At 30.7% G+C, this 24,844-nt stretch overlaps 2 protein-coding genes and 1 pseudogene across 2 annotated transcripts; 1 reads left to right on the top strand and 2 right to left on the bottom strand.

Moving 5' to 3' along the window:
• Nucleotides 1-5,632: 5,632 nt before the first annotated feature.
• On the bottom strand, nt 5,633-8,360 carry LOC126657632 (subtilisin-like protease SBT3). The gene has a single exon (XM_050352347.2). It carries the CDS (start codon nt 8,026-8,028, stop codon nt 5,731-5,733), a length of 2,298 nt encoding a protein of 765 aa, XP_050208304.1. The 5' UTR covers nt 8,029-8,360; the 3' UTR covers nt 5,633-5,730.
• An 8,645-nt stretch (nt 8,361-17,005) lies between these two features.
• On the bottom strand, nt 17,006-20,054 carry LOC126675756 (subtilisin-like protease SBT3; annotated as a pseudogene).
• A 2,010-nt stretch (nt 20,055-22,064) lies between these two features.
• Nucleotides 22,065-24,543, top strand: LOC126656202 (subtilisin-like protease SBT3). The gene has a single exon (XM_050350720.2). It carries the CDS (start codon nt 22,072-22,074, stop codon nt 24,397-24,399), a length of 2,328 nt encoding a protein of 775 aa, XP_050206677.1. The 5' UTR covers nt 22,065-22,071; the 3' UTR covers nt 24,400-24,543.
• Nucleotides 24,544-24,844: the final 301 nt, after the last annotated feature.

A 24,844-nucleotide genomic window follows, 5' to 3' on the forward strand; every position in this document is an offset into this window, starting at 1 on the left:
CAGTGTTTTAAAAACTAAACCGATAGTTGAACCGGTGAGACCATTAGTTTTTGGTTCAACCAGTTCAATGACCGGTTCAATCGGTTTGATAAATTTTAAAAAAATATGATTTACCGGTTTTTTATTGGTTTGACCTCCGGTTCAACACCCTGTCTATATTCATCCACTTCTATCTGTCTATAGTCCCGCCGCGGAAAAAATATGGTTAAGTCCCCGAATGAGATAATAAGAGACAATATGCATTCATATTTATCCATTCATGATTCAGTTTAATCATATTATCGAATAAAACAAAACAAAGGGTCAACTCTTCATACTTGTGTCGTAGGATCTCATAATTATATTTTAATTTTTTTGAGTCAATTAGATTATTAAATTTATTTTTTTGGATCAAGTAAGTTCATTTTATCAGTTAACTAGGAAAGTGAGATTCTAAACATTACCGTAATTCAACCTCAATTTATTTATCTAATAGAAAGTTGGTTTTTGGATGAAACTAATTATAAGGAAAACAATTAATAAAAAATTAACTATAATTAAATCTAAATAAAATTTGTGTAAAAATTATGGATTAAAAGCAATTGGAAATCAGCACTTTCACTATACTACTTCAATCTGGAAGTATGAATAATGTGTTGATTACATGGTCCGGGTCGTTGTAAGGCACTAAACTCTGTTCACTCGAGTCAAATAACTAGCAAAAGTTCAATTACACTAATTAATTAATAGACAACTCACTCTCGTATAATTACTAATCAAGTTAATTAATCCACCGTAAAAACATCTAAATGCTTAGGGGTGAGCAACGGTCGGTTCGGTCACCGAACCGCCCAAAAATTCAAAACCGTTTGATTTTCTAAAAATTACGGTCACCGAACCGTATTAACCAAATTATATCAAAACCGTATTAATCAAACCGAAATATTACGATTCGGTTCGGTCGAAAACCGTAATATTTTTTGTATGATTTTTAGAAAAAAAAAAACAGTTTTTTAAAAAATAAATAAAAAAAATGGAAAAATTTAACCTAGAGAGTACATGTGCTTTAAATTAAATCTATACTTATTGTTTTTTTATTATAAAACTATAAAATTAGACAAGTTTAATATATAAATGTGAGTATATGAAAGTTTAAAACAACGTAATTTTTAAATACGGTCGGTTCGGTTATTACGGTTATTTTTTTGTAAAAACCGTAAACCGAACCGAATAGTTAAAATTTTAAAAATTCGGACCGTAACCGAACCATATTTTCAAATTATATTTCGGTTTGATTAATTCGGTTCGGTTCGGTTATTCGGTTTTGACCGTTTAATGCTCACCTCTATGAATGCTCACCTCATCCTCATATTATTATTATTAACCATTAAAATTATTGATGATTGAATCTTCTTAAGACAATGCTTTCTCTGAGTCATCCTAATAACAACTAGGATTTACTTGATCAAATATACCCACAATAAGCGCAAATAATCAATTCGCATATCTAACATCAACCATACTTCAATAATTTAAAGGGTTTATATTGAAATATGCCTAAAATTTTAATTTCTATTTGTGTTAGAACCCTATTGTAGAGTATTTACAGGTGAAGAATAACTTTATTGTCATTAGGCAATTAGGAAGATATAATCCAATTAGGATTAATATTCCTAATGCCATATAGACTATTTATTCACTATAAATACACTATTTTATTCACCTTTTATAATACACCAAACCGAACACACAATGTAGACATTAATGTGAATAAGGGGAAAAGGGGGTGTGTGTGATGTGAGGAATATAAGTTAATTCTTACCCTTTTGTAAACTTCTTGTAGAGAGTTAAACACTTTATGAGTTTTTTTTTCTAAGAGCATATTTATTAGAGATGTTCTCTATTTGGTAATTTTCCACCAATTTTGTACTCCTTTTAATGATTAGTGGATGGTTCAATTTTTTTTGCTCGTAGATGTACGCTTTAATGCATAACCACGTAGATCTCTTGTGTTATTTATTTATTTTGCTATATTGTTATTTGTTGATCAAATCTATAATTAAATACCTACCGAATGATTTCGATTCCGCTGCGTATACCAATCCGGTCAAGAACCGGTCACGACAATTGTTATCAAAAATTCAACATCGTTATCAATGTCACAACAGTTTACTTGTATACAGGGGCGAAGGCACTCTTGTGCCAAGGTGGTCAATTGACCACCTTTGAAAAAAAATTGAAAATTTTATGTGTAATTTATATTTATTTTTGGTAAAAAAACACAAACAACAGATATTGACCACCTTATTATTTAATTTTATACTTTTAATTTTATACACATGTAAAATTAATTTTTTTTGTCCCCCTTTATATGAATTTCTAACTTCGTCCCTGCTTGTATATTATAAAGTGGGACTTTAAAAATGAGACATATGAAGTGTATATCAACTGTCAAAAATTCTTTGGATTTGGAAATGAATGTATTTGAACAAATCTTTATATGTTGGGCTCCATTTGTTTAAGGCTAAAATTAAACTTGTAGAAATCTTAAAAAGTTTGGTTCAAACACATCTTAATCAACAAAGTGTTTTGAATTAGTTGATTTATATGATTTGTTCAAATGTAGTAGCCCATGCCCTGTTGGCTGTTGCTGAATGGTAGAAAATGATGGAGCATTGTGTATCCACAAACTGCAAGAAATAGATAAATTGAGGATCACATGTTTACAAATTACAAGTTCCAAACTTTCATACATCCGTTCAAAAAATATATAAAAAATTGATAACGAAATGTATTTATTATTTTGTCTGTTAGAACTTAAAAAGATAGTATGATTTTGCTTTCCATTTCTTCTCCTTCGTCTCAATGATGATTCAAGTTCAACGCAAGGAATACGGGTACCATAATATTTAAGAACAAGTATGGAGTATTTGTGATGCGGTTAGCACGCGAAATTGGAAAAACAATTTATTTTTTAAAATATTTTCTAGTTCAATATGAAAAAATTAAAAAAATATATTAGTTTTTTGTGTTTTCAATTTTATACTTAAAACCTATTTTAATTAATTACTCTTTAACCTCATTCATTCATATCAAATACACTTCGTCCTTTTAACCGTTTTTTCCTTACTTTATTTCTTTATTTCACGTTCTTCTTCTTCCACTTCTCTTCCAAAACTCCGAATTAATATATTTTCAGAAGTCATAATCTGAAATTATTTCATTACGGATTAATGCTTGATTAGTGTTAACATAATCATTAGTATCCTGAAACATTTAAGGTTGGCTGCATGACAAAAGAGGGCTCTAATCTTATAGCTCTTCCTCAAAAAGTATTTAAAACTTAGAGTATCAAAATGCTATTTTATGCTAAATTTAATATGAAAAAAATGATAAAATGCTATAAATAGCATAGCATTCTAATTTTTTCTCCAATTTACAAAGTTAAAAATAAGTGATATAATTATTTATTATGATAATTATCTCTTAATTTCATTGATTTCTAATTATTTGATATTTTTTTAATTAAATTTTTGAAACAAAAATTAATTTTTTTTTTGATATAATAATGAGCTTTTCAAAAGAAATAATTAAGAGAATCAAAGAAGTATATAAAAATAGATTTTTTTTTTATTATATTGATATATGGTCTACTATTAAAAAATCAAATCGAGATCGTTAAATTAAATAGAAGCATAAAATTTATGAAGAAAGTAAAAAAGTAAAAATATATGTGAAAATAACAAATGAAAAAAAATAACCTTAGTAAAATTATAATCAATAATAAATTGCTATTGGTTGCTGTTATTTAGTATATGCTATAATCTGTGTTAAATTTAGCCCGTGATATAGCATATGCTAAATTTAACATAAAATACAGCATAGCATTGAAGTTGTATTTTAGAACTGAATGCTAAATTATGGCATTAGCATTCCATTTTAGCATTGTATTGTAGACGCTCTTTGTCTGCTTTTATAATGTTCTACTAATTTTTTTAGCTATATATCTTTAATCATGTTGCTAATTAAGTAAATGTAACCATCATGCATAAGCCTGAATTTCTAGTACTATTTTTTTCAATTAATAAAACTTAATGATGGTTACAGCAGAACAGAATAGACATTTGCTAATCTTATTTGGGTGTTGGGTTTTGGATTATGTTCCTAAAAAGTTAGTTCACTTTATTAAGCTCAGCAACTGGCTATTACTATATTATTTAATCATTACAATGTAATTAAGGTAATTAAGTAAGCTGTCATACATTATTAATTATTCTAACCAACTTCTATATCTTAGTATAAAAAAGTTTTGTCTTGCTATAGAAGTTAGGCCTCGTTTGATTGAAGCAGAAAACGAAAATATATCTTTAACTATTGTTTGATTCTCAATTCAATATAGGTAAATTTCTTTTTACCAATGTATTTTAATATTAAGGCCAAATGATTAAAAAAGTCGAAACTTTTTCATGAAAATTTTACAAAAGTCCAAAATTTTCAATTTTATCCAATTTGTCCTAAAACGTATGATTTTGTTTCAATTTTTTCCAATTATTTACTCATGTGGCGCCTACGTGGCGCTGATGTGGCAATGCCACACATCAGCGCCACATAAGCAAAATTGTGTAACTGGATAAAATTGAAAGAAAATCAAGCGTTTCGCAACAAATTGGATAAAACTGAAAGGTTTGAACTTTTGTAAAATTTTTATGAAATGTTTGGTAATATTAACTAAAAAGTAAATTAATTAAAAGCTCTTATGATCAATGGAGAATAAAATATATGGAACAACTAAAAAATTGTGATATTTTTGGAAAAGAAGTAACGAAAAAGGATGGAAATGATTAATTCTTTCGATTGGGGGATGAGTCGTTTTCATTTTAGGAGTAATTGAATTTCCATTATGGAGTTTAAAAAGTCAACCAAACAAGAAGAAATTTGTTTTCAGACCAAACATGCCCCTAAATTATTTCAAGATGTTAATATCTATTGCACATGCAATATCCAGCTCTATTTTGTCCACATTTATGGAGTATTTTATTACTTTAGTTTGATGGGTGGTGCATGTTGCGATTAAACAACAATCACACAGCAACCACACACAATACTCCATCCGATAAGGTGAAATCTCATGAAACGAGGGAGCTATACGAAATTGACTCGACAAATTTTAAAATCAATTTGATTAATATCAAAATAAATTTGGGTTGAAACTTTTCGAATAAATTATCGAGTCGAGTTTAAACATTAAAATACTTTATTCAATAAGTTTGCGAGATTGACTCGAAAAATACTTGAAATTAAGTCGATTAATATCGAGCCAAATTCAAATTTGAGCTATTTGAATTAATTATCAAGTCGCATTTGAATTTTAGAATATTTGGTTTGATAATAGTTTGTGTCCAATCATATTGTTTGGATTCTTATTATGTCGGTATAGTTTTTTAACAGAATGGAGACCACGTGAGATTGGACACACGCTATTAAATCGGTTCAAGCAAATTGATTAAAATCAATGTGAACATTACAAATTGACAAAATTTTGCGATCTTTTTAATAATATGGCTAGAGTTATTAAAAGTCGAAAAGTATACATCTTCTAGTCCATTATGTAAATTGTTTTGACAATAATGTATATGAATAAATTCAAACTCAATTGATTCATATAATGTTATTATTCATTAAGGTTATTAATTAACACTTTGAAGTATACAACAAGTAATCAATAATGACAATTAAAATTAGCTCTTCTAATTAAGAAGAAACTAACTCCGAACTCAATGCTGTAACCACTATAGGACTCTTCACACTGTATTTACCTTCACTGTCAACCCACCTAAGATAGCCGAACACTACACTTTCTTTTAACATTGCTGGACCTTCTATCACTAATTTATAACTCAGCTTCTCGTTCTTGCCCTTAAACTCCAACTTGTCTGGTACAACACTGACCTTTACTCCATTAATGGCCGTCAGTTTTGCACTGTAACTTAATGTTCCTTCTCCTATGTTGGTCACTGTCCGATGAAATTTTTGTACGGTGGTCGAACTTTTAGAGTCGTTTGAATTGAAGAAGGCAATGAAAGAAGGGTAGTTAATGTCCAATGAGGGCGAAGAACAATCATTAGACGATGACCTTGTGATTATCTTGATTTGCTTCTGAGTGAAATTTAATGCGCAGAGGAGGTTCACGTAATCGGTTGGGTTCATGTCGTAAATCAGACCGGGGTCTAGTGCTTTGCTAGGGTTAACCTCACCCGCACCCATGTCTAATGGAGTTGCAGGCTGGTTGTTGTTTCCGATATCTTTGATTGGCGTATTAGTGTGATCCTCTGTATCAGCGGTAGTCATCATGGCTGACCGGATCGCGGCCGGGCTCCAATCAGGATGAGCCTTTTTCACGAGCGCCGCCACTCCTGATAAATGCGGACAAGACATTGATGTTCCTGACAGTATATTAAAATTGCTGAATAGCGGTTTTGAACCGATGCTCAAGGCTTCAACGTTGTGCGGCCATGCGGCTAAGATTAACGAACCAGGAGCCATAATGTCTGGTTTCATAACGTACGGACAACTCGGCGATGGTCCTCTAGAGCTGTAGCTAGCCAGACTCGGAGCTAATTTGCTCCCCAGATTTGTTTTCTGAAACTCCATTTTTGCATGCGGGCTTTCTCCGCTCTTGATGAAATCTTTGATGGTCTCTCCGTCTTTTCTGCTTACGAAAATTGCCGGAAAACCACTTTGAATAAACAGTTCAAGATCGGTGAAATTAGTTATGAAGATGCCTCCCGTTATATTAGCACGTCTCAGGTTATCAAATTGGTCATCTAAAGAAGCGTTTTTATCTTCACACACTACAATTTTTGGTCCGACCTTATTCACCTCCTTGGGATCACTACATGAACCCAAGAAAACAATTGGGGTTTGATTAAAAGAGTAATTTCCAGGATAAAGAGACTGACCGGTGACGGAAACGCCATTTTCAAGCATTAAAACAGCACTGAATTCGCGGTCGAGCGTACCCGCGGCAACAGTTAGAACCCAAGGTATACCGTTGTGTAATGTCTGAAGAAATGGGCCTTCATTTCCTGCAGAACTGGATACAAAAATGTTCTTCTCTACAGCAGCAAATGTGGCCAAGGCAATTGGGTCTTCGTACAAAGGAACACCATCCAAGCCCAAAGAAATGGAAATGACATCCACACCGTCCATTATAGCTTGATCAATTGCAGCAATTATATCAGCAGTGAAACCACCTTCTTCCCAGAGAGCTTTATACATAGCCACATGAGCCTTCGGAGCCACACCGCTAGCAGTTCCGGCAGCATAGCCGAAGAAAGAGGCACCTTCCGCAAAATTCCCAGCCGCCGTACTGGAAGTGTGAGTCCCGTGGCCGTCCGTGTCGCGAGTTGAGTTCATAGAAATGGTGATGTTAGGAGTTTTGGCAACTAAAGCTCTGTTGAAAAATCTAGCTCCGATCAGTTTTCTGTTACACAGCGAAGAATTGAATTGGTTTCCACTTTCACATTCTCCTTTCCATCTTTTCGGAATCTCCGATATTCCCTTTTCACTGTAGCTCTCACTTTCCGGCCATATACCGGTATCCACAACTCCGATAATCACACCCTCACCATAATTCGTCGACTGCCACGTCCCTGAGTTGCCGTTGAGGCCAAGAAACGTAGGCGAACGAGTCGTGTCGAGTTTGACAGGCAAGTCTTTAGTGGCAGAAATGAACCCTGGAGAATTTTTCAATACCTCAAGCTCAGAAAGAGATAGATGAGCACTAAAGCCATTGATAACGTGAGTATAAGTATAAAGAAGTTTAGAAGAGAAAAGTGAAGCAGAATCAGTGTTTCGGGTTTTAGACTCTGCGAAAGCCGAAGAGAGAGTTGCTAAGTACCAGCTATGATGGTTAGAGAAGGGTTTGGGCATGGCGGACAAATCCATGTGAACAATATAATTGTCAGTTTGTGCTAATGTAGGGCTGAAGAGTGAGAAATTGATAAAAGAAATGCATAAGCAATACAGAATATTGTAATGTGTAGCCATTGATGATGAGCAAGGTTAGGATTTTAATACAAGTGTAAAGCTGTGTGCATGTGTTTATATAGACATTTTGAAGCTGAAGATACCTCTCAATTATTTGTTATCCGAACTAGTTTCTTAAATAAAACCAATTATTGATTGATTTTATCAAACATAACTATGATTAATCACTCAGTTTTCTCTTCTAAGTTGATTGTTACCGCTAATATAAATAGATTAAGAGATGGGGTTGACTTGGTATTTGACTTGGGTAGAAAAAGAAAATAGCGGTAATGAATGAAGCTTGAAAGAGGTTGACACTCATGAAGAAATTGAAGGTTATAAGTTAGAGAATATCCTCACGGCTAAGTTAGTGGATAAAATATAAGAAGAGAAGAGATGGGACATTTGGCTTTGTATTGTGGGTATGGACCGCTTTGATTACTGGTGTACATCTTCGCGTGCAAAAAAAGTTTAACTTATCAAAAACAAAACTATCCTTATCAAATTTGCAAATTGAAGTTTGAGAATTGATTAAAATTCTTATACAAAAATACTTTCATAGAATCTCCCTCGATTTTCCTGATTAAAGGTTGGATAGGAAATATGCTTATAGTTATGAGCCCACCACCATGTGCATTTATATATGTCCTTTTCAAAATGTACATTTTTTTAATCAAATATAAAATTATATCAGATATTAGGTGTTAGTGTTAGTACTATTTTAAAATTTATTTTAATTCAACCTAATGGCTGCAAAGGGGTGGGTTGAACCACGCCCTCTAAATGATGCAATGTTGAGTGTTGCCATCCGAGCCAACATTCACTTGTTATTCAAAATGTGCATTCGAAGTTATAAAGATGTATTCTTTTGGAAATAGAACTAAACAAATTGTTATGTTTAATTTTTAGTTTACTTCAGTTTTTCTGATTTGTTTTGAAATAAAATTTAATAGGATATTATTTATATCTTAAACCGAATCATGAAATAAACAAAAGTTATTGTATTAAATAGAATTAAATCAAATTTATCGGTTCGATTTAGTTGGATGTTTGTACTTCTAATCCTATAAGTTGCAAGATTAATTACCCTAAAGTAATTTTGATGAAAAATACTAATAGTCCGAAAAGGAAACTACAAGCATAAATGGACCCCTAATGGCCATGCAGCAAAAGAAACTTATAATTGATTGGTTGACAGTAATATCTTGGTCCGCTATTTGGTTACATATCGTTTCTGAGTCTAAGGATTTACTAGAAAACAAGGACAAACGAATGAAGTCTCAAAACGTTTACAAGTTAATGCGTTCATTATTTGAAAGCTCAAATTAATAAAATTTGCATTATTTATTCATGGAATAAATTATACTACTACTACTACTAGTTTACTCCAAGCAAACTGAATTTTGACACATTGCACGTTACTAAAAACACAATTATGTGTCTGTTGTGATATGATCAATCTGTATTTTCCTATTTACTATTAAGGGATGTTTTGTATTATAGTTGAATAAAAATTACATTAAACTTTTAAGATAAAATGAAACCTACCCACAATTTTAATATTTTTAAATATATATCATGATCTCTAAATTTTTTACATTTTGATCTATCATCTTTCAAATTTTTGCCAAATATATCTATAAATTATTTAAAAAATGACATATTGCAAGATTACATTTGTCACTTATGATAAATTTTGTACATATAGACAAATAATATTGCGCCACATTAGCTCAAAACAAGTAATTGATAAATTTGATAAAATTAAAAAGATAATGTACGAAACTAATAAGATTTAAAGATTGTACTATATTTGACAAAAATAAAAAAATATGGCTAGATAAATCCATTTTGAATTGAAGATTTTTAAAATTCATAAATTTTAAAATAATTTGTGAAATTTATGAATATATAAATTTTACTGTTTAGAATAAATTTACTTTTTCCGTTTTTTTTGTCTATTTAAAGTATAACACACAAATTAAAAGTTCTCTTTGTGTTTCAAATTATGAGAGTGAAGACTAATTTAACCATGCTAATCAATAAATGATTTGATTCATTACATGGTATAATTATGAAGAGGGTAAATTTAAAAAATAATGGTAAAACTCATCTTGAATTTTTAAATGAACAAGTAATTGCAAACAAATGAATTTGGCTAGATGAACAAGAAAATAAAACGGATGGAGGAAAATTCATAAATTTATAAGGGTATATTTGAAATAATTAAATGTTAACGCAATCCACCATTCATAAAAATGATGGATTCCAACTTGCCCATCTAAGAGGTGATATTTGAATTAGGAAGTTTGCCAGTTTGGAATAAGATTTTTTTTTTTAAAAAAAATCCGTAGGCTTTATGTTATTTTTCTATACTAAATAATAAATCTCGGTGAAATTCATGAATTTTACAAATTCATATATTTTATTTCTTCAAAATCATCAATCCAAATGGTCTCTTAGAAAACTATCAATTGAAAAAAAATAGATATTTATATTTTACAAATAAATAAATTAAATAAAATAAACAATTAAAAAAATAAAATTACTTTCTTAACTTTAAAGAACAATCTCGAATATTTTTATGTTCCGATATAATTTTATATTTTATTTTTATCACACGATTTCAAAAAATATATAGTATTAATGTAAATTTTTATAAGCTTATGTATATTTTTATTGTATTTTTATCTAATACTATTACTGATTCATTTTTTGAGATAATAGCAATAAATTTTAGTTAATTTGTGGGCTTTAAATAAAAATAATACAGAATAATATGTTATATCTTAAATGTATAAGCGTTAAACACATTTTGATAGGTCGTGGTTTAAATTTTTCTATAAGTGCTTTTTTTCTAATAGTAAAAAATAATATAAAAATAATAATTTTAAAAAATAATTTACTAAAAATCAGAAACATTTATGAAAAAAAATAGAAAAAAAAATTCTATCATAATCCTAAATAGTTAAACTATATAATGAAGTTGAATTTAGTTTTAGCTTGGTACTTGTGTATTTAGTTTTCTTTCTTTTTCTCTTTTTAAACTATTCATGTACATGTAGTTTTGTTTCTTTTTCTGTTTTTAAATTATTAAAATATCTTTGTTATTTTTCATGCATACTAAAAAACATTAGAACACACTTTCGTTATTTTTAAATATGAACCTTTTGAGTTTTAAAAATATTTTATATCATATAATTGTTTAAAAAAATTCAGTTTTTTTACCTAATACAACATTATTTAATTCAATCTATTTATTTAAAAACATAATTACTTTTATGAAGACTTTTATTATTTTTAGACTTTCTATGTTTTTTTTGTTTTTTCTCATCTTCCCAATAAATCAAATTAATTTTTTTAAAAATGTACAAAATAAATAATGAATGAATAATAATTAATAAGAATAATATAATAATATTAGTGTAAATTATTCTTAATTTGTATGCCTCACTCCAAAACGACATGTAATTAAGAATTGAGGGAGTACTTTTTTTTGCCTTCATCAATCATTCTTTGAAACTATATATACTTTTTTTTGAAGATGAAACTATATATACTTGTAAATGTATTTTACTATAAAAATTAAATAAAGGATAAAAATGAGAAATTAAACTAAAAAGGTACAATAGAACTTCTTAAATGAAACACAAAAATAATAATAAAGAGACTTCTTAAATAAGATAGAGAATATATATCTTAAATTGAGAAATAAATAGGAAAAAATTTATTTGAAATTAATTACTTATAATGATATTATTATTTGTCAATTAATTTTTTGCATAAGATAGAGAAGAAGATCGCTACTGCAGTGTTAAAAAGAATAAATTTGATGACACATAAATGAAAAATACTCAATTGCGCTAATTAATGAGGAAAACATAATTTAGTTAATAAAAAATATAGTACTGAATAAAAAGTTCATGTATTTTTTACTTATGAATTAAAGTAACATCATAGAAATACACTATAATTCTATTTGATTTAGAAGTCATTTTAGTTTAAAAAATATTTGTATTATAATAGCTTTTATTGAAAAAGTTATCTCGTTAATCGATTATAAATAATACATCTAATTATTTATAGTAAATTTTTATTCACTATAATACTCATATTATATTACAATTTTAAATTTTGGTAATGATATAAGTGTGAGATGTGAGATATCCAAATTACGCTCGACCTAGAAAATAGGTCCAATTATAAATTACAATATCCAATTATGAGTTATTTCTTATTAAGAGGAAATCAATTATGAGTGTTTTGTTTACATATTCATATTTTATTGAGATGATTTTTATTGGATGTCTATCTTTTTTTTGTGATTAGTGGATGATTTAAATTTTATTGTATGTGAATATAAAATTTATTACCAAATCATGAAAATCTCTTATTTGTATTATTTTACCATCACTATTAATTAGCAAAAAATATTTTTACTACTAAAAATACTAAAATTGTTACTTTAAAAATACATGGGAAATTCTAACCTAGACCTAGTAATAAAATTTAAATCGTAACATGTTGCTAATAAAATGTTGTCGTAAATAATTATTAAAAAAAATACATATTTGTTTGTCAGATAAATTTCTAATTTAAATATCTAACAAATGGTTTTGCATTCTGCTGCATATGTCAATTCCATTAGAGAAAAAATTAAATTATGATCACTCAAAATTTCACCAAATTTAAGCATTCATAATCTTTTAAAATGGAAAAGAGAATATCATCATATATGGAATTGGAGTAGTAATATCTGTTTTGTCCTAATTATTTAGGAGAAAGAAACAAAACAAATTGTACTGTCATGTGCGGTAGAATGGGAAACAAATTACAGAGTAGCCTAAGTCATACTCTAGTATGGCCTTGATAGTATTGTCCATAATGGACTGAGAAGCAAGCTATGAACCTTCTCCGTAAATTTCATCCATTAGAGGACTAGACAAACTAATTGGATGGATATTTTTTTCACCAACATACAGATTCATATTAAGTTCAAAAGCAAAGCAGTTACAAGTGTAAGTCTCGGAATAAAGAATATGACGCCTACACTACTAATACAAAAAAACCCATCGGAAATTGTCTTACAAACTTTAAAAATTAAAATTACATTACTGCGATGTAATTATATAAATCCTTTGATTCTTAAAGAATATGCAAAATTGATGAAATTAACGGAAATCAGCAACAAACAAGCTTGAAACATCACAAAACTTGAATGAACAGAAAAACATAACCGAACGACGAAATTAATTAAGAATCGGTACATGTGATCGTATATAACTCCAAGGTCTTGATAAAATTCTAAAAATATCATCAACATAAAACACATAGCACATCCAATATTTACTACGGATAAATTTATTCAAAAAAAACATTAAAAATACACATAAAATATAAACATATGGATGAAAAAACGGTAAAATTCCGGTCTAGACCGGATATCACCGTTTCCCATCCCAAAAAAACAACCCAGTGGATAAACCGGAGAAAGATGAGCTCACCGCCTATAATTTTTTTATTTTGCTGTTAGCTTAATTGGATGGTTAGTTTTCAAAAGGTTTAATATTACTAAAATTTCACTTTTTAGAATTTTTTAGAAATTTATTCACTTTACAGAAAAATTATTCATTTTTTCAAAAGCAATATAATTGAATTTATGTGATAATGCCAAATTCGTATTAAATATGAAATTATTATTTATCCAAACCACGTGATATCTTAAACGAACTTTTACTTTTATTTTTTAAAAAAATATACATTCAATTGTCATATAGGTATAATTAAACAGATTTTAAATTTTGACCAAATTATGATAGATTTTCAAAAGTTATAAAAAAAACTGTTAAACTCTTTCAAAATATCAATTAAAAAACAATTGCAGTATTATTAATTAATGAGTGGTTATTCTATACAACCCTTACGGTGCCATGCCATTTTTGAAATAAATCAATGTACATTTGCGACAATTTTTTTTATTGTTTATTTATTTTATTAATAAATAATCTACATGACTAACACATTATTGATTTTGTATTGTATAATTTTTTTTAATAATGAGACGGCTTCTATGCCTTTGAAGCTGAAATTGTAACCTAGCTTCATGGGTCCTCTTAAACTTAAAGGAGGAAATGAAAAAAAAAAATCCACAATCTTTAGATAGAACAAGGGATATAAAATGAAGTTTAAATTTAAAAAATCATAAAAAAATGATAAAAAGATTTTTTTAAATAAGATGGGATGAGTAGTTTTTTCTTTTTAAGTTTAATAGCTATAAAATTCTCACATTTGACCTTTTCATTTCAATCTAAACATTTAAAAAAATTAATTTAATCTAATTTTAATAAACACGCTTTCTTATAATCAACTAAATATATCTATATGTAAAAGATTTAAATCTTTTCAATTTTCTATTTACATTCCAGTTTTTCATTTTTAACCAAAAAATATTTATCAAAATTAATTATAATTAAATATATTAATCGGAATTGTGTCAAAAATTGGCATCTTTAAAAATTTGAGATATAAATAATTAAAAGAGACCAACATTTTTGATTGATTGTATTGTCTTTTAATAAGTGTAGAAAGGAAATTTTTATAGTCAAGTCAAGTGACACAGTTTTTATTTCTTAACGAGGACACCTTGGCAGTGAGGGGATAGGGTCTATTCTAAGGGCATCTTCCAAGAAAGTCACCAAAATTAGACCACTTGGAAAAATCATCTAATTATAATTTTTTTTATAATAATTTATTGTTTAATTTATTTTTATTTAATTAAAGACTTAAATATTAATAAACATTATTTATTTAAAATATTATAGAATAAATTTACAGACAATAATATCGAATTAATTTAATTAAATATATTTTTAAAATAAAATATTAAAATTGATCTAAAATATTATATAAATATTTTTACGAGACGAGAACTAACATAAAAAAATAAAACATACAATATTACATAATCAAAAAATATTGTATATTTAGTCAAATATATTAATAATTTGATAAATTAATACGAAAAGGCTCATATTGAACTTTGTAATGTACTAGTAGAGCATTTCCGAATGCTTCATAATCATCGTGAGGATTAATTATGTTTTAGCCTTTTTATTATATCAATTTAAATAACCTAATAGTATAATATTTATTTTCAATAATTTTAATATAAATTAAATTTTAAATAATTTAATATTTATAATAAAAATATTTACTAGCATTTGATATTATAAATATTAACAGTATTACACACACACACACATAAATTTATAAATATAATTGATAAAAAGTGTATAAGCGTGGAGATAGATCTCCTAAAGTCTAAGGTAAATCGGATTTGTTTAGAAATGAGTGCACGGGCGGAGTCCGTCAGGTTGTTCTTAAGGGGGATCCTGGTCCCTCCCAGAATAATTATTGGCTTAAAAAAGCCTCTTAATAATTATTGGACCCTCTTGATTGTTTTCTTTTTTTCTTTTTTAATTTTCTTTTTTAAAATATAGTTATTATATTGAGATTTTTATATAGTTTGGTCCTCCTCTTAAATTCTCTATAGTTCCCCCTTGAATGGATGAATGGTTCGCAGAGTTGGTATTAGGATGCTCGTTAAAGTTTTTTTGGATGAATAGATGCTTGTTAAAGTTAAAAGATCTTTAAGATAATAAAAATGAAAAAAAGATATTAGATGTTGAATTGGGTGATTCTGATTGGAATAAATTTACTGATAAAAATTCAGTGATTACCATTAAAAATGGCCTAAATTATACCTAAAGATCAACGGTTCAATCTTGCTCTGCAACCTTTAAAGTTGATAATTGTAATGGCTTATTGTAAACAAAAATTCAAATTCTTGCGCATATTTACAATTTAAACCAATTTTTTTGATTTTTATAATGTTATTCCAATTTTATTCTATTTTATTTTTGTGCAATTCTATTCTATTGTTTTCTAATCAATCTAACTGTCCCAATTTTAAGTTAAACTTATATGCTAACTCCGTCATTAGCAAAACACATTTTTCGCAATTTTAAAATTTAACTACTAATCTAAAAGAAATCGAAAACAACATTAAAATTTGATTAATCTAAATTCTCTAATTTTTGGTGGTCGAAGAAAAAAAAAAGCAAGTTTGAAGCGAAAAATGATTAGAAAAGTCAAATAAACGAGGTGAAAGATTAAAAAAATAGATAAAATTGCAATGAAATTGTTAAATTAGAATAATATTTAAATATTTAAGAGTTTGGTTTAAATTGCAATGAAATTGTTAATTGTTAAGGGTTAAAATCAAATTTAAGTTGCTAGGCTCTGGTAATGAGCCATTCTGTAAGTTGGCAATTATTATTTGAATAAGAACTTCTAATGAATTCTGATTATTAAAATCATATGGAGATCAATTTTGAACAAAGTTTCAACGCGCCCTCTGAACTTGTGACACAGGATCATTTAACTCTATTTATATTTTTTTTGAACAACTAACCCCAAAACTTTTCATTTTTGGATCAAATAACCCCATAATTGTATTTTTAAAATGCGTAAAATACAAATCGGAGGTGAGAGATGCAAAAGCATAATTAGATACTTCCCTAATTGTTGCGATATAATTATCCTAAATTCATTTTTTGAAATAAAAATATAAATTATTGGGCTATTTGACCCAAAAATAAAGAGTTTTGAGGTTAGTTGCTCAAAAAAATATAAATTGCGTTAAATGATCTCGTGTCACAGGTTCAGGGAGCGCGTTGACCCTTTGTTCGATCTATTTTCATGCATTATTGAGACCATAGTTAACTGGATTGGGATTCTCTCAAGTCATTTTGAACTTGAGTGGGTCATGTTCACGATCTACACCATTCGTTGTAAAATGAATGGTGTAGATTAAAAAAGTAAAATTTTAATCAAATTACTATACACCGTTCATTGTACGGTGTAGATCGTGAACATAACCCCCTCAAGTTCATTTAAACGTGAGAGAATCTCAATTCATAGTTAACTTAACGCCATTTCAAATTACACATCCAACTCGTCCAAAGCGAACAAGAGATAAAATTACAATTGGGCTCCTGACTGTAAGATTTCCATTCACTTCAGTCCAGAAAATGGAACCAAAAGTCACCCTTCCTTTCATATTCCAATACCTGAGAGTGGGCCTATAGCTCTTCATGTCGTATTTATTTCTGAAAACTAAAGTGTTAGGCCAGACAGTAACCGTGGCATCCTCTGGTGCAATCACCTCAGCTTTATAAGTGGCAGCACCGTCACCTACATTGGGGACAATCCTTTCGAACTTCCGGGTTAAGGTTACTGCCGATGATGTTTTGTTGTCATACAGAGCAATAAATGATGGATAGTTGAGATCAGAAGAAGGGTTTGAACAATGGTATCTGTTTGATCTTGTGATGGTTAAAATATGTTTGTTGGTGTAATTCATGGAGCAAAGAAGGTTGACATAGTCTTGTGGTGAGGCATCATAAATCAGACTCGGGTTTAGTGCTCGGTTAGGATCAATCTGGCCAGCTCCCATGGCTAAAGGAGATGCATAACCGAGGTTGGCATCTCCGTTGTCTCTGATTAGATTTTGAGTGTTGTCTAATGGGTTTGTTGTGGTGATCATCGCAGACCGGATAGCTGCTGGGCTCCATTCCGGGCGTGCACTTTTCAGGAGTGCAGCTATGCCAGAAGAATGTGGACAAGCCATTGATGTTCCAAAAAGAAGTGCAAAATCACTTGGTAAAACTATATTTAACCCAATTCGAGCTGCATTTGCAATTGGAATCCAAGAGGCCAAAACTTGCGATCCGGGCCATTATATCTGGTTTTAAGACTCCAGGACAGCTCGAAGAAGGATCTCTGGGAGTGTAAATAGCTGCAGCAGGAGCAGGCTTGGTGCCAAGAATGGTTTGCTGGAACTTCATGCTAGTTGAAGGGTTCTTATCGGTTGTGGCGTACTTGATGACAGCGGGTGCATCATTGGGGCTAATCACCAGTGTTTTTAAAATCGAACCGGTGGCTGAACCGGTTCAACTGGTCTAATGACCGGTTCAACCGGTTTAATAAATTTAAAAAAATTAAAGAAATTCTGGTTCACCGGTTTTTTATCGGTTCAATCCGGTTCAATACCCGGTTTTTTATCGGTTCATATCGGTCCAATCCGGTCTAACTAAAAGATCCGGTTTTTTTGCCTTTTCAGACCGGATCACTGGCCGGTTCGCGGTCCAACCGGCCGGTCCGGTCCGGTTTTTAAAACACTGCTAATCACGACTGCAGGAGTTACAATTTCATCTAATTCAGATATCACCTGAGAATCTAAATAAAAACAGCAGCTGCCACATTTGGTGAGGCTGCAATAGCATTCTTTTGATGAAAGAAATGGCCAATATCGCACAAAATGACAGCATAAGGAGCTTGAGACAATAATTCAGTGGAATTGCAAGCTGAAAAGGTCTTGTTATAAATCAGTGGTAAGTCATCAACCAAAGAGTTAGCTGGAAACAAAGTCCACGCTGTGATGATTTTGCCATTGCCAAGGGATAAATAATTTTTAGCTTACTCTTTTGAATATGCTTAGTAGGAAGACTAGAATAATATATTATAACTAGGTCGATACCCGCGCGTTGCGCGGGTTTGATAATAAAATCTACAACAAAATTATTTTCTTATACTATCTTATTTGATATATGAAAAATTTGAACAGTAAAAAATCTACAACAAATTTATTTTCTTATACAATCTTATTTGATACATGAAAAATTTAAATAGTAAAAAGGATAAATAATTTCATTTCATTTTATAATCATATATAGTTGTAAAGATATGAACACACAGTAGCATATGATGCATATTACCATCAAGCAAATAAAAATAATAATATCATTCGAACATATTCTAACTATAAATTAACAATTTGCGTGCTTTTTTTTTCTCTTATAATAAAAACACATCAATCGAGCGTAAATAATAAAAAATCAACTATAAGTAATTTTTTTTTTGTGAAATATGGATATATTTTGTCATATGAAAAAATAAAAAATACATACCTTGCTTTTAATGTTCAAGTGCATACATGTATATAAGATAAGAAATTATGTATATGAAATTTTATTGATGGTTCTCATTTATATATAAAAAAGTAGTCTTTTCATATTTCATAACTTACAAATATTAATAATGTAGACTTTTAAGATTTCATAATAAAATAACTTTAAAAATTTATAGCTAATTAAAAATAATAATTGAATTCATAATTTATAACATTAATGATGTATAAAAAAAAACTCTTTAAATTTATAACTTTTTAAACACTAATAAAATATATTAAACATTAGAAATATTCAAATACACTACATACTAAATATTATAAATACATTAGGCTCTTTAAATTTTAATTTCATAATTTTAATTTTTTTAAAATACCATGAATTTAAACCATCATTTTTTAAATTTAAATTACTTTTTTAAAATATATTTTATGTCATAATTTATAAAAGTAAATAATTAAATAAAACGTGAAAAGTATTTTTATATATCTTTATGATAAATCAATTTAAAGTTTTTTTACTAATATTTATAGGCTATGAAATTCAAAAAGTTGTTTATTATATTATTAATGTTTATAAATTACAAAATACTTTAAGAAATAGAAAGATAATTAAAAAGAAAGCCACTTGGTAAAATTTTAATGTGACACTTGGCAAGTTTTTGTTAATTCTAAATAGCTCAAGATTATACTATAGTATGATATGATGATTTTTATTTTTTGTTTTCTAATTAGATTAAGAATTTAATTTACTAATAGAGTTTAAATTATTTATAACTATTAGATTTTTTGAATTGATTACTAAATTTTGAGAAGAGTATTTTTTTCTCATAAATTTGGAATTATTTGAATCAACAAATGCCTAAATTACCTAGTATTACTTGAATCAATAGGTTTTTAAAAGCTATAATCTGAAGTTATTTTATTAAGGCTTAATCACCAAAAAAACCCTCACCTTTTAGCCCCTTTTCAGTTGCACCCTGACGTTGCAATTTTGTCAGTTACACCTGATTCGCATCTTTGGGTTTTAATTCCACCCTCAAAATCAAATTGGACTTTTTTCACTCGGAAAAAATTCATAAAAACCCTTATAAAGTACTCGTTTAAATTCTTTTTCACATAAAAAGTTAAAAATGGATGACTTATTTTAACTTTTTTCAAATGAAAAAGAGATCAATTTAGTACTTGAGGGTGGAATTGAAAACCAAAGGTGTGAATTAGGGTGCAACTGATAAAATTGCAACGTCAAGGTGCATTTGAAAAGAGACTAAAAGGTGGGGTTTTTTTGAAGATTAAACCTTTTATTAATCAATACATTTATATGTTGATCTAAGTTTCCGCAATGTCATAGAGCCAAGATTGAATTTTTGAGTTCTATAAGACCCCTGTAAATAGACATATTTTGCTGTTCTAATTTCAGCATGTAAAACAAGAAAATTTCTTTAGTGGTCCTACATAATCATAATGCATGTGTTGAACATATTAACTCAGAAGATACATTTTACTAATACAAGAAAACCTACACAATTATCAGCACTAACATTTTTGTAAGCACCTACAGAATTGAGCAGGGCTTAATACATAGTTTGACCCCTGAACTTGTACCCTTTTACCCATCTAACCTCCAAACTTAACGTCTCACCTATTGAACCCCTGAACTTGTTAAATAACCCGATTTGACCCCGAACTTGATAAATACGTAAACATTGAACCCCTCCGTACACAATTTCTTCTAGAACGTTTCAAGTGACAGGTGGACACGAAGGGTTCAATATTTGCATATTTATCAAGTTCAGGGGTCAAATCGGATTATTTAACAAGTTTATAGGTTCGATAGGTGAGACGTTAAGTTTAGGGGTTAGATGGGTGAAAGGGTACAAATTCAGAGGTCAAACTATGTATTAAGCCAATTGAGCAGTATAACTAGCATAAGCCGTACACAAAATATAACAGTATGCAACACAGGGACAGAGTGTTCATATCCAAAATGTGCAGAAAAACAGAATCATATGCTCTAATATGGAATATTATAGCCAAACAGAACATTATTTGATTTGATCTACACAGTCATTCTTGATTCGAAGAGATTCATTTTCTTAATAAGAAACGAAATTAATAAATCTAGACTTGCAGATTCCTAATTAGATAATAGTATCTGCAGTAGCATTGTAATCAATATAAATTTATCGAACAGTCGGTCCAGTTTCAAAAATAATTATAAAGAATCATGGACGTTGACATCAACACTGAACTTTCTAATTTCGAATTTGCAAATAATTTTGTTGCTGCTTTTGTTAATTTTTTCGTTGTCTTGCAAAAGATTCAAAGTGTAATTAAGTCTAATGCCCTATTATTTAAAATCAGTAGCAGCTACATTTCATAATTATGTAATTTATAACTCAAGAAATCAACATCAGTAATTGCAATAAGAAGAAATACGCACAATACAAGCAAATTAATTTCCACTGATATGTGCAAACAAACAAGCTAGAACAAACAAAGACAGAATTGGAAAGCATTGCAATGTCAACGAATGTAAAGATTACAGAAAACAAAATCAAATCATAAATATAGCAAATATAGCAACAGAAACAAGAAAGCTGCCGCTTTCTGCCTTTATTCTTGCCGTTTTGGCGTCTTTATCGCCTTGTGTTTTATCGCCTTCTGTTTGTGCCTCCTATAGACGGCATTTTAGTGTAATTGGAGTTTTGATGCGATTATATTTTTCGTATGTTCTTGATTAGACTTCAGTTTTACCAAATTTTATTTTTAAAATCAAACTGTTGACAATATTGAAATGCTTTTGTACTCGTACAAAAATGTCAACTAAGAAGGTTCATTCTTCAGCGGGCGGTTGCCATTTGGAATTATTAAAAAGAGCAACTAAAAACATACTCTACAGCATAATATTCAGGAGAAAGAACAACTTAGAGAACATTAGGCCTCGGGATTTACAATGTACAGCTGGCACTTAGTACAATTTAATTAGAATCTGCTGCTAACAATGTCCGCCCAACCTTACTGTTTATATTCTAATGATCTTCTTCAGTTTCAAAGTCAACTCATCCACAATCGCAAAGATGAGATTTTCCGATATCTTTTCGAACTATATTCTCTATTGCCTGCTGTTATTGCTACTTGGGTGCGATTTTGCTGTCTCGGAAAATGAAGAATTGCAGACATATATCATCCACGTGGACCACTCTCAGAAGCCTGATTCTTTCTCATTCCATGAATCATGGCATCGGTCCATGCTAAGGTCTTTGTCATATCCTGCTGATGACAAAGAAATGCTACTGTATTCATATAACCATGTTATGCATGGATTTAGTGCCAGGCTCACGCAAACGCAACTATCTGAAATCGAGAAATCTCCAGCACATGTTGCCACATTTCAGGAGTCTTTCGGCAAGCCATTCACCACTTACAGTCCCAAGTTTCTTGGACTAAGACAAAATCTTGGCTTGTGGCCTGCTGCATCATATGGGGAAGGTGTGATCATAGGAATTATTGACACGGGAATTTGGCCCGAGAGCGAGAGCTTCAACGACAAACGAATGCCTCCTGTGCCTCAAAGATGGAAGGGACAGTGCGAGAATGGCACTGCATTTGGTCCTTCTAACTGCAACAGAAAGCTTATTGGAGCAAGATCATTCAGCAAAGGACTAAAAGCTGCAGGCAGAAAAATAAATCCAGAATACGACTATGACTCGCCGAGAGACTTCTATGGCCACGGAACCCATACATCATCCACAGCTGCAGGTAACCATGTGCTTGGTGTGAGCCACTTTGGATATGCGAAAGGCACAGCGAGAGGTATAGCACCACAAGCGCATGTTGCCATGTACAAGGTCCTTTTTGCGACAGATTCACTGGAAAGTGCAGCAACCGATGTGCTTGCTGGAATGGACCAAGCAATCGCTGATGGAGTCGACATCATGTCCTTGTCTCTCGGTTTTGATCAAACACCTTACTACAGCGATGTTATTGCCATCGCCTCACTTTCCGCTGTGGAGAAAGGGATTGTTGTTGTGTGTGCAACTGGGAATGACGGAGGCCATAACTCGACGCATAATGCAGCCCCTTGGATTACAACAGTTGGAGCCGGCACTCTTGATCGAAGTTTCACCGCTACAATGACTCTAGAAAATGGGGTAACAGTGGAAGGAACATCATACTTCCCGGAAAGTATTTACATTTCTAATGCTACTATATACTATGGAATAGATAATGAAAACAAATCCGCCTGTGTATACGGGGCATTAAATAAAAGTGAGGTTCATGGAAAGATAGTCTTTTGTGACAATAGCCTAAAGAATGATATCGAGGGACAGAAGCAGGAAATTGAAAGGGTGGGTGCATATGCTGGAATTCTCGCAACGGACTTGTTACTTATGGATCCCTTAGCTTTTACAATTCCCTGCCTGATTCTACCAACTGCTTCAGCTGCTACAGTTAAAGAGTATGTGACTGCGGCGAATTTGCCAAAGGTGAAAGTTATGACCTTCGTGACCACCAATTTGGGCACTGCGTCAGCACCGCAAGTGGCTTATTTCTCCTCTAGAGGACCAGACCCTATCAACCCAAGTATTCTGAAACCAGATATTCTGGCTCCAGGGGTGGACGTGCTTGCAGCTATTGCACCGAACAAGAACCACATGAAAGTGGGCAGATATGAACTTGCGACAGATTATGCACTTTTTTCAGGCACATCAATGGCTGCACCCCATGTTGCTGGAGTGGCGGCATTACTCAGAGCTGTCCATCCTGAATGGAGTCCAGCAGCAATCCGATCAGCTATTATGACCACAGCTTATAACACAGATAACAAGGGCTCAACTTTGAAAGACCAATGGACAGGCGCTGCAGCCACACCTCTCGACTTTGGGTCAGGACATATCAACCCCAACAAAGCCATGGACCCTGGTCTCATCTACGACATGTATCTGCAAGATTACGTCAACTTCATATGCAGCCTCGGCTACACAGACAAGCAGATAAGTGCTGTCATTAGGCGAAGCCAATGGAATTGCAGTCAAGAAAGTAATGACCTAAACTATCCTTCTTTTATCAGCATATTCAATAAGAGTAGCACGCCACAGGTGAAGAAATTTAGCAGAATGCTAACCAATGTAGGAGACGACGCAGCTGCTTACAACGCAACTCTGTTGCTTCCTCTTGGAATGAAAGGCACCTTAGAGCCAAGTAAATTGTTTTTCACTCGGAAATATCAAAGTCTAAGTTTTTCTCTGAGTTTAGAGATAGATAAAGAAGTTTCATCAGCTGTGATCTATGGTAATCTCAAATGGACTGATCAACACGGCCATGTGGTATCAAGCCCCGTAGTTGCAGTCAATATCTAGATGTTTGGCAATAATAAAAAACTTAGAGCCAAAAAACACAATAAATGTCGCAGAAGACGACATTCAATCTTGTTTTCATTTATTTATCTGTTGCCTATATTCCGAAGAATAAAATCCTTAGTTTTGTAAAAGTTATGGATGATAAAAGATTTTTCCTCACTGTTACTTTACGATTACCACAGACATTAAATAAACTTCAAAAACATGATGCCTTGCCTAACAAAAGTCAATTAACAATAAAGGGTAGCGCCCACATATATGCGGAGCATTCAATCTCACATGACAATTGGCTAAAGATCTTTAATTTGTGGCCCATGTTGGTCTAAGACCAGCAAGCACGCAGAGGAGAAAAACAAAAAAGAGATCAGTCAATAAAGTAATAAATACAGAACTTCTATTACTAAGGTCTCTAACGGTTGAGGTAGAACAAAAGGAAGCCTAAAAG

This window comes from Mercurialis annua, linkage group LG1-X, assembly GCF_937616625.2.
Source record: "Mercurialis annua linkage group LG1-X, ddMerAnnu1.2, whole genome shotgun sequence".
Classification (NCBI taxonomy): domain Eukaryota; kingdom Viridiplantae; phylum Streptophyta; class Magnoliopsida; order Malpighiales; family Euphorbiaceae; genus Mercurialis; species Mercurialis annua.

Excerpts from the sequence above, each read along its gene's own strand:
- LOC126657632 (XM_050352347.2), bottom strand. The coding sequence starts at position 8,028 with ATGGCTACACATTACAATATTCTGTATTGCTTATGCATTTCTTTTATC.
- LOC126656202 (XM_050350720.2), top strand. The coding sequence starts at position 22,072 with ATGATCTTCTTCAGTTTCAAAGTCAACTCATCCACAATCGCAAAGATG.